The 11,201-nt window shown below is 51.5% G+C and overlaps 1 protein-coding gene across 1 annotated transcript; it reads left to right on the top strand.

Annotated features, from left to right (window-relative positions):
- Window positions 1–2,712: 2,712 nt before the first annotated feature.
- Window positions 2,713–10,935, top strand: LOC148639276 (uncharacterized). Its single transcript, XM_088622144.1, has 2 exons — window positions 2,713–2,963; window positions 6,936–10,935. Exon 2 carries the CDS (start codon window positions 6,968–6,970, stop codon window positions 8,204–8,206), a length of 1,239 nt encoding a protein of 412 aa, XP_088478270.1. The 5' UTR covers window positions 2,713–2,963; window positions 6,936–6,967; the 3' UTR covers window positions 8,207–10,935.
- The last annotated feature ends 266 nt before the right edge of the window (window positions 10,936–11,201 follow it).

Below are 11,201 nucleotides of genomic sequence, written 5' to 3'. Positions count from 1 at the left end.
GGAACTCCTTGAGCACCCCCTGACACAGGGAACAGACAGGTGGCCTCAGTGAGTGTGTGTTTTGGGGGGGTCTGGACTCTGCCTGTGTGTTTTGGGGGGGTCTGGATTCTGCCTGTGTGTTTTGGGGGGGTCTGGACTCTGCCTGTGTGTTTTTGGGGGGGTCTGGATTCTGCCTGTGTGTTTGGGGGGTCTGGATTCTGCCTGTGTGTTTGGGGGGGGGTCTGGTCTCTGCCTGTGTGTTTGGGGGGGGTCTGGTCTCTGCCTGTGTGTTTGGGGGGTCTGGATTCTGCCTGTGTGTTTGGGGGGTCTGGACTCTGCCTGTGTGTTTGGGGGGGGTCTGGTCTCTGCCTGTGTGTTTGGGGGGTCTGGATTCTGCCTGTGTGTTTGGGGGGTCTGGATTCTGCCTGTGTGTTTGGGGGGGGTCTGGTCTCTGCCTGTGTGTTTGGGGGGGGTCTGGTCTCTGCCTGTGTGTTTGGGGGGGGTCTGGACTGTGTGAGCATGCAGGGTGAGTCACAGCTGCTCTGTGGGGGGGCTTTGATCACCCCACCTCCCACGTGCCCGTCTGGAAATGACTGTCCTGTTGTGGAAGGTGCCAGCCCCCTCAGCGCTGTGACGCCCCCTCGCGTGCTGGCTGGCTGCTCAGCCTGGCAGGGCAACCCACTGGAGGGGCAGCAAAATTGATTTCTGCTTGTTCTGGCGCTATAAATCACACCAGCGCTGACAAAATCAGGGCAAACACTCTAGAGAAATAGATTTAGACGTTAAGATGAACATTATTTGTCAGCTGATGTAGAGAAATCTCTCCCTGTCTCTCTGACCTGATCTCTGCCTGCAGTGAAATTTCTCCCTGTATCTCTGACCTGATCTCTACCTGTAGAGAAATCTCTCCCTGTCTCTCTGACCTGATCTCTGCCTGCAGTGAAATTTCTCCCTGTATCTCTGACCTGATCTCTGCCTGTAGAGAAATATCTACCTGTATCTCTGACCTGATCTCTACCTCTAGAGAAATATCTACCTGTATCTCTGACCTGATCTCTGCCTGTAGAGAAATATCTACCTGTATCTCTGACCTGATCTCTACCTCTAGAGAAATATCTACCTGTATCTCTGACCTGATCTCTACCTGCAGTGACATATCTACCTGTATCTCTGACCAGATGTGTGCCTGTCTGCCTGTAGAGAAATCTCTCCCTGTATCTCTGACCTGATCTCTGCCTGTAGAGAAATCTCTCCCTGTATCTCTGACCTGATCTCTACCTGCAGAGAAATCTTTCCCTGTATCTCTGACCTGATCTCTACCTGTAGAGAAGTCTCTCCCTGTATCTCAGACCTGATCTCTACATGTAGAGAAATCTCTCCCTGTATCATAGACCTGATCTCTACCTGTAGAGAAATCTCTCCCTGTATCTCTGACCTGATCTCTACCTGCAGAGAAATATCTCCCTGTATCATAGACCTGATCTCTACCTGTAGAGAAATATCTACCCGTATCTCTGACCAGATCTCTATTGCAGAGATATATCTACCTGTATCTCTGACCTGATCTCCACCTGCAGAGAAATATCTACCTGTATCTCTGACCAGATCTGTGCCTGTAGAGAAATATCTACCTGTATCTCTGACCTGATCTCTACCTGCAGAGAAATCTCTCCCTGTATCTCTGACCAGATCTCTACCTGCAGAGAAATCTTTCCCTGTATCTCTGACCTGATCTCTACCTGTAGAGAAATCTCTCCCTGTATCTCAGACCTGATCTCTACATGTAGAGAAATCTCTCTCTGTATCTCTGACCTGATCTCTACCTGTAGAGAAATCTCTCCCTGTATCTCTGACTTGATCTCTGCCTGCAGAGAAATCTCTCCCTGTATCTCTGACCTGATCTCTGCCTGCAGAGAAATCTCTCCCTGTATCTCTGACCTGATCTCTGCCTGCAGAGAAATCTCTCCCTGTATCTCTGACTGTAGAGAAATATCTACCTGTATCTCTGACCTGATCTCTGCCTGTAGAGAAATATCTACCTGTATCTCTGACCTGATCTCTACCTGCAGAGAAATCTCTCCCTGTATCTCTACCTGCAGAGAAATCTCTCCCTGTATCTCTACCTGCAGAGAAATCTCTACCTGTATCTCTGACCAGATCTGTGCCTGTCTGCCTGTAGAGAAATCTCTCCCTGTATCTCTGACCTGATCTCTACCTGCAGAGAAGTCTCTCCCTGGATCTCTGACCTGGTCTCTGCCTGCAGAGAAATCTCTCCCTGGATCTCTGACCTGGTCTCTGCCTGCAGAGAAATCTCTCCCTGGATCTCTGACCTGGTCTCTGCCTGCAGAGAAATCTCTCCCTGGATCTCTGACCTGGTCTCTGCCTGCAGAGAAATCTCTCCTCTGTCTCCACCTGACCTGCTCTCCCTGGTGGTATCTGTCCTTCTGGCTCTGACGGTGCTGGCAGGCAGGCTGCTTGGAGATCAGTGGCCGTCTGGCGGGGTCTGTAGGCCGGGACTTACCGCCTGACTCATCTCTCTACTGCCCAGGCACCTCGCTAGCTTCTCGCTTCTCGTGTTAATTTGTTGTTGTTGTTTTTCTCTTTAAACCGGGAGAACACGCATTCAGTGCAACACACCGCAAAGATTGCGCTCGTAGAGGGAGGGGGGAGCGAGATGGAGGGAGATAGTGGGGAGGAGAGGGCGAGACACAGACACACAGAAACCCACGTGAAGACAAGAGACACGCACGGGAGCAGACGCGCAGACACACCGGCAGACACGAGCACAATAGGAAATAAAATCTATTTATTACACAAAAAAAAACTTCCTTCCCAGCTAGCCTCTAATTGGCTGCCTCCGCGCCTTCCACACGGTGCCCAGAAGCCGTGTGCCGCGGGCAGGGCTGAGCACGAAGAGGAGACGCTGCGCTCTCGCCCCTGCGCCGGGTTCTGCAGCTCCGAAGCACCCAGCGCCCGCGCGACAGGTACAGTCCCGCGCGCCCTCCTCGCGCTCCCGGTCAGCCGGGCCCGAGCGCGAGCCGAAGTCTCAGCGAAAGTGTCGAAGCTGTCGGGTCGGGTCGGGGGGTACAGATACTCCTCGAAACTTTTTTTTTGTTTTAAATCGCAATTGTTGGCTGAAGAAGTTTTGTTATGAGTTGTGGGGTGCCGAGGTTGACACGAGGAATGAATTAGTAATAGGAGGAGGAACCGGAGCAGCGCCAGTGACGTTTCTGTTATTGGAATCGATATTATCAGCGTCGCCCGGAGGCTGAATTCTAATTGATTCAAACGGCTCGGGTTTGATTTTTTGGGGGGCTCGGATTCACAGGCTCGGCCGCGACACCTCTCCTTGGATTCACAGAACGTGCGATCACCCACATGGATGAGTTCGGTTTTCAAAAGGATTTTTAAACCATTCCCCGCCAATATATTGATATATTGATAGCTGATATTTGTATATAACGTTCAATACGAAGAATGATAAAATTACGCTTTTAAATGCCCAGGAGACTGAGAAACTCTCTGCGCGCAGTTTCCCCACATGAAGGGAGAGAGTGCACTCAAAGAAAAGTGTTAAAACCACTTTTTTTTCTGTTAAAAATAAAAATCGACATCATGCTTTGTCATCACAGCTCTCGCGTTAAACCAATATTTTCCTCGAAAAAGCAGCCTGAAGTGGTTAGCGCATTTTAACACAAAAAATTGTCTCCGTTTACTTGTCTACTTTAAAAAAACGTAGCTTATTATCATCAACACATTTCTGTTAGTTAAGGCTACACCATCGAGAAAATTTTCGTCAAGGCGATCTGAATGCTTTTTAATATTTAATTTTCGCTGAACATTTTGTTTAAGAGTATAGGGGACTGTGGGTTTCGTATTTCTTTAGAATGCATTCAAACTTTGATAAGGACAGATAGCGGTCAGATGTAGTTGTTCAGTACTTCCTAGTAATGTCTAAATTTAAAATAAAGAGATCTGACACAAGATCAATGTTTCCGCAGTAAACTGTTACTGTTTGCAATTTCAATTATGATTAATTGGAATTATGCAACGCTGAAAATGTAGAACGTTGTTTTTTTTTTACTCGTCTTTTCTTTCTCCTGGGTGTTTTTGTAGCGCAGGTATAGAGCTTTCTCGGGACTCCGGTGATGAGATTAGATTCGAACGTTTAGTAGAAATGGATCGACTGCTTCAAAACGCCATCTATTACATCGTAACGATCTGTCATGATATCGCCAAAAACGAGACACAAAAGATCTCGCCGAGTGATCGTGACATTAAAATAAAAACAATGATTTGTTTGAATTTAAAAAAAAAATCCAGTGCAAAGTGAGAACTTGTGTTTATGCACACGACGATTATCCTTAAACGTCCAGATGTTATTTCGTCTTCAGTTTATTTAATAGTATTCCTGGATCTAGTTTTCACGGCGTAAAAAACGAACGCCTCCGGAGAGAAGGACAGATTTGGGGGTTCGTGTGAGCGAGACAGCTGGGCTCGAACGGCCCGGCTCGGGCGGAGATTTTGGGGGGCGCGAGTTCATGCTCCACGCTTGGCGCTTTGCCTCGTGCGTTATCTGTAAGATCCAGGATCGTGTGGGTCCGCGTTTGTGACTCGAGAGCCTTTGTATTTCGGACTTCAGCTTCAGAAATCAGAGAAACTGGGGAGGAAATATGCGACAGAAATTCACGAAATACTGAAACAGACCAGATGCGTAACAGAGGATAAATAAGTGGAGTCAAGTGTGTTATTGAAAACGCACGCTTACCATCCGATATCTATATCTATATCCATGTGTCAGCCGATTTATTAATTTAAATAAAATTAAAAACGCTATATGGTTATATAGATGTATTGTATTTTTTATAAGAACAATAAAGACGTGGAGAAGGCTGAGAGTTACACATATTTAATTTCTTTAATCCGTTAATCTGATGTAAAGGACACATGAAATAAACACTAACCGACATTAACATTGACATTAAACGCGACGTTAACATTCACCGTTTTGTAAAATTCAGAATATAATATAATGTGTACTATTGCGTAATTAAGACACATTGATATACGATACATTTCATTTCAAGGTAAGAGGGTATATATATATGTAAAAACTGTTTTTAATTAAGTCGTTTTAAAATGATTTAAATATTTTGCTACCATTAAATCGCGTTTGTAAGAAGGAGAATCATTTCTCAACAGTTTTCTCTTTCACGATAAATGCCACGGCCTGATTCCTACTGATTATTTCCAGAATGTGTGGATTCAATCCGGAGACATTAATAATAATAATAATAATAATAATAATAATAATAATAATAATAAAGTCAACCCAAATGTTTAGATCTTAGCCAGTTGCGTGTTTTAAACGAGCTGAATGTTATTCCCGTGTTTCTGTACTGAATGTTTATATCGTGTTGCCCGGGTGTCAGTTCTACAGCGTGAAACCGAATCGGATCTCGTGCGAGGAGCTGACCAGGCACTCGCGCGAAGATACGCGGCTGCCCCCCCCTCGAGCAAGCGGGTCTGAAATCACCGCATTTCAATCGCCACGCGGGCGGTGGGAGCGACTGGCGCAGATCGGGGGAGAGCGGCGAGCGTGCAGACTGTGCGTTTCGTCACGGACCGCCGGAAGCCCCGTACTAGTCCGCTGTTCGCCCGGGCCGGAAGTGTTCTCCCCGGCTGCAGAAGTACCCGGGCCTGTGATGCAGCTGTTCAGATGCTCAACACCCGGAGTCGAGAGTGTTATTCAGACCGCACTCTTACCAGTCTAGATCTATATTCCCAGTTCTTCTGCAGCAGGGGAGGCCAGGGTGCCACAGCCCAGCAGGCGGGACGGGTCACACTGAACGCTCAGTGGCTCAGCTGCAGCAGGAGTGGTGGACTGTGAGCTGGTCAGTCCAGAGTTGGCGTTTTTCCGAATGACCTCTGGATAGGCTCAAGCGCACACCTCCGCCGGCTTCAGCGCTCGAAAACGACCGAGCGTTTCAAAACTGGCCGTTTAAAAAGGTGGCCCCATCGCCCCGCTGGGTTTGGGGTCCCCAGGGGCCTGAGGGAACCGAACGTTTTCAATTCGGAGCAGAAAGCTGGGAGAGAGCCACAGTGGACCTACCAGCCCCTCAGACAGAGGCAGGAAGGTTATTAATGCTCTGTGTCTGTCCGCGGTCGTACTTCACTAACACAGCGAGTTACCATGATTCTCTACGAAGCCTGTCCGAATGATTTTGCATTGTGGGTCTGTTTCACACGTTGTTCTTTGAGGAGATCTGCTCTGTGGTCTTAACCAGGAGAACCTCCTGAGACGACGTTTCGGAAACGCACAGCGGAGCACGAATTCGGGCCCGGGTCACAGTCATTTCTGAAATGGAATTCCACTCTAATTCACAATCCTGGAAGCTTTTTCTTGCCTTGTTTGCTGGGGGGGGCTATGCGTCACAGCGGAGGTACAGCAGAAGCAACCCACTGTGTGTGAACCTGTGCGCTCCGTCGTCCAGAGAGGAGAAGTGTTTCACACCCTGGGCCGCACAGTGGTGTCAGCCGGGGGATCGATTGATGTGATGCCAAGATTAATTCATCGATCGAGCCAAACATTTCGAAACGCAGGGCAGGCAGGGGTCAGTATTGCTGCCCCGCAGCGCTGGGCTCGGTTCTGGGGTGCTGTCTGGGTGGAGTCTGCATGTTCTCCCTGTGTTCTCTCCAAGTGCTCCGGTTTCCTCCCACAGTCTAGAGACATGCCTGGCGGGTTAATTGGCTTCTGGGAAAACTGGCGCTGGTGCGAGTGTGTGTCTTCATGCCCTGCCCTGCAATGCACTGGCATTGTGTGTACCCCCACCTTGTGCCCGTTGCTTGCTGGGATAGGCTCCAGCTCCCCCGCCTCCCTGACGTGGAAGGGGCCGATAGAGAAGGGGTGGATTCCAGGATACTGACGAGCGGCCCCCTCTCTCTGTCTCCCCCAGTCTCCTGTGTGTCCCGGCCCGTCCCGATCCCCATGTGTGACCTGCGGGACACCGACGGCCTGCAGGGGGCGTGCCTGCCCTCGTCCTCCATGCCGGAGAGTAGCAGCGGCGGGGAGGAGGAGCTGGCGGTGGGGGGCGCGGGCCCCGGGGCCGGGGGGCTGCTGTGCCTGCCGGGCCCCTCCCTGCTCAGCCAGGGGCTGCTGGGCCTGCGCGGCGGCAGGCGGCCCCCGGCCCTGGGCCCGCGGCGCCGGCGGGAGTTCACGCCGGAGGAGAAGAAGGACGCCACCTACTGGGACAAGCGGCGCAAGAACAACGAGGCGGCCAAGCGCTCGCGCGAGAAGCGGCGAATCCATGACTTCCTGCTCGAGGGGCGGCTGCTGGCGCTGGGCGAGGAGAACGCGCGACTGCGGGCCGAGCTGCTGGCGCTGCAGTTCCGCTGCGGGCTGCTGCCGGACCCCCCAGCCGCGGCCCCCCCGGCCCTGCCCAGCTTCTGGGGCCTCCGGCGCGGCCCGGCCAGCCTGCTGGGGGGCCCGGCCGACCTGTGGTACCGGGCCCGGGAGGCCGAGGCGCTGCCCTACGCCGACCCGCCCTCCGGTGCCAGCAGCGCCTCGCAGGAGGAGTACAGCCCCCCCGCCCGCTGCCGCCGCGCCGGCTCCGAGGAGGCCTGCTCCAGCCCCCCGCCGCACCCCGGACCCCAGAACGAGGGGGGCTTCGACCAGTTCGCCGCAGGGGAACCGGAACCGGACCTGCCCAGCCCCGCAGGACAGCTGGACAAGGTCCGGGCAAAGACCAGCGCCGAGCGAGTGGAGAATGGCTACCACCGTGTGTCGTCCACCAAGGACTCCCCAGGAGCCCTGGACTCCATCTCTTCCTCCTCCTCCTCCTCCTCCTCCTCCAAGCCCCGATGCTTTGCCCCCTCTCTCTCTGCTCCGCGCCCCGCCCCCCCTTCCTCCTCCTCTTCTTCTTCTTCCTCCCCCTCGTCCTATACCGCCCCTGCTTGGCTGCTGCCCCACCTGAGCCACCCCGCGATCCGGGCCGACCTCCTGCTCCCCTGGGGCAGCCCGCCCCTCTCTCCCGGCCCCCTGTACCACGAGCTGCCCCTCTACCTGCCCCTGGGGGACCCTGAGGTGTGCAGGCTGCCCCCCGCGGCGACGCTGCGCTACGGCGGCCCCCTCAGCCTCGCCCCCCAGGAGAACGTGAAGTGCAAGATCAGCACGCTGTCGGCCGAGCTGGCCCAGCTCAAGAGGTACTTCAGGACGGACCAGAGCTAGGGCGCTGCCCCGCCCCCATGCCGCCCTGATTGGCCGGAATCAGCAGCTGGCCCCGCCCCTCAGACTGCTGTGAACTCGCATATAGACACTGCTGTGCTTCTGCAGCCTCTGGGCCACTAGATTCTTTTACTGACAAATATATGTGCTTAAATAGCTTTTGATGACCTTTTCAGTGATCTCAAAAAAGTCATGACATGCACAACCAGGGTCCAATTCACGTACATTTGGCAGAAATGCATGACTGTAGCCTGCCAACAGGCATTAACAGGTAGAGCCCCACTGCATCATGGGCTTTTCCTGAATGAAGACGAGGCCAGCCCTCAGCCCCAGCAAAGCCCTATTACTTCATCCTGGGCAGTGTGGAGTACGTCTGGCACAGCATGACAGCTGGACACGGAGAAAAGGCGAGGTCAGGGGCTCTGTCTATACCGGAGCTAGTTTGGACATGGTGATGTCATCGCCCTCCCTGCCTGGGCTGGGGAGGTCTCCTTTAGCTCACTGGGCTGGTTCCCTGTGGCGTTACGCCGGAGACCCGGGTTCGCGCCCCAGGTGCTGGGGTACGAAACAGGCAATGGGGATGAGACCGTGCAGAACCGCCACAGTCACACAGTCACAGGGAAACTAGAGTGCAGTCGAGCTCGGTCTGATCTCTGTAGCTGAGTGGCTCAGGAGCCGATCAGAACTGGAACCCAGCCCAACCCAGTCCAGAAAGTCCACACAGAGACCTGGAGTGATTGAGTCACGTCTCAGGCTACATCTGAAAGCAGTCAGTGCTTAGTCACAGGACCAGTTCCCCACACACAGAAATGTATATACTGTCTTTGGATCCTTGATTTGAAAAAGGTGATTTGGGGATTTGTTTTACAGACATTTGAAAACGGAGTTGTGCACTTATATTCCTGCAGAAATGGGAATTCTCAATTTTCTGACATCATCCACTGGGTGGGAGCTGGGCTCTGCTCCTAAGCCCTGGCTGTTTAACAGCCATCAGTTACTAGACAGCAGACAGAGACAAATGTGTCAGCTGTAGTTTAACTGTAATATTGTTTCTTTTCTTGTCTTTGAAAGTGTCAGATTGTCAAAGAAGTGAAAAGTCAATAAAGGCAGAGGTCAACAGCTCTTGTTTCGGTACGTATATGAGTCAGTCCTGCTCTTCCTGGTGGGGGCAGATCTCTGATGGCCTCAACTGTTCTGACTCACAGCTCCCCTCCTCCAGGAGGCGTCTGACACGCTGGGACTCTCCTCACGCCTCAGTCCGCCCGGCTCTTCATCACAGGCTGCTGTCCCTCCCCACCAATCCTCCCATCTTCTTTTTCTGCCTCATCTTAGTCTTTCTCTCCCTCCCCGTCTCTCTGTATTGTACCCCAGAGCCCTGACCGGACACGGTCTCTCTCTCAATTCAATTTTCAATTTAAATTCAAGGTGCTTTATTAGCAAGACCGATGGGTACAATCGCTGTTGCCAAAGCAAATATAAAATAATGAAACTCACATGAAACAAAAGAAAAGTACAGTAAAATCTACAGCCATATTATAAAATATTTACATATACTGTAAACATATGGAGCATTATTGGGAGACAGGCTTACTGTTCCTCAGGCTGTGTCAGGAGATCACATACTGGGCTGCCAGTTTAGCTGAGTTCCCTCCTCCCTCTCCCAGTAGGATTCGGACCCGTTGTGATTCTGGCGGGTGTGGGAACTCTGGGATTACATTTCTGAGTTTAGTGAAGAATGTTTCTCTAATCCCAGAGCATCTGTCACAGTGCAGTAGGAAGTGCACCTCTGTCTCTATTTCTCCCTGCTGGCAGTGGGAGCACAGCCTGTCCTCTCTGGGCAGCCAGGTCTGCCTGTGTCGCCCAGTTTCTATGGCCAGGCTGTGGTCACTGAGCCTCTACTTCCTCAGGGTCTGTTTCTTATCTTGGTCACATATTTGGCTAGTGTGTATTGTCTGTTTAGGGTTCTGTAGCATTCCAGTTTATGTTGTGTGTGTGTCCCAGTGTGTGAGAAATCGCTGTTTGATCTGTGCTGTGATGTGGTTGAGTCTGGGTTGTGGTGCTCTAGCAGTGCTGTCCTGAGGCTGGCTAGTGTCGGTGTGGCTCAGGACACAGTCTCTCTCTCCCTCTCTCTGTCCCTGTATTGTACCCCAGATCCATGACTGGACTCCCTCTCTCTCTCTCTCCATCTCATAGTGCTGTTCAGCTGCTTGGATCTTCACGAGACATACATACCCTTTACTTGCCCCAGTTGAAATTTCTGTGAAATGCAAACTTTGGTGCTTGTGAAATACTCAGTTAAACCTCACCACCCAGTTAGACTGCTGCTTGTGCGTGTATTCATGCATTTAGCTCGTTTATTTAATTGTCCAGACACTGAAATTTACTCAACCACACGTTCTACTTGATTTTTTTTCAAAAAAAGAAAACTTTAGGCCAGTACTGTAATTAAGGGCTACAGAGCCACTGAAATAAACTACCTGTTTATTTCACTGTATTAGATTAAACTACTGATACTTAAATGCAACTGTTAAAATAGAGAAAAACGTCCTTTGCAATCGAATTGATTATTAAATAATAATAATAGTCTTCGATGTCTCGGATTGCTGGTGCAGAAATATTCTAACAGTCCAAAGTAATCACGACAATTGTCCGTCTCCGCCTCTCGCGGTGAGTAGAACTGTGTCCTTGTAAACTATGATGTTTTTACTCAATAAAAGAAACGCAAAGCTACACCAAGCGTGTGATTACTCTTTCCTGTTCGTTCATCTTGTCTTACGGGCTCGAAACCAGGTGATTCCACCACAGTAAAGGAGCAGAGGCGCACCCCGACTTCAGCGAAAGTCGGACCTCACTCCCACTCACCCCTGCTCCTGACCGCCTCTGAGCCCTGCGGGTGCTCAGACCGGTCCGCCGCCGGACAGACCGTGATGCGCGGGGGATCCAGTCTGGAGTCCAGGAGAATGCGTGCTTGTCTTCCTCAAACGGCACGCGTGTACTG

Source organism: Lepisosteus platostomus, chromosome 27, assembly GCF_059453375.1.
Source record: "Lepisosteus platostomus isolate fLepPlt1 chromosome 27, fLepPlt1.hap1, whole genome shotgun sequence".
Taxonomy (NCBI): domain Eukaryota; kingdom Metazoa; phylum Chordata; class Actinopteri; order Semionotiformes; family Lepisosteidae; genus Lepisosteus; species Lepisosteus platostomus.
Note: the sequence above shows the minus strand (reverse complement) of the source record. Positions and strands in the feature narration are given on the sequence as shown.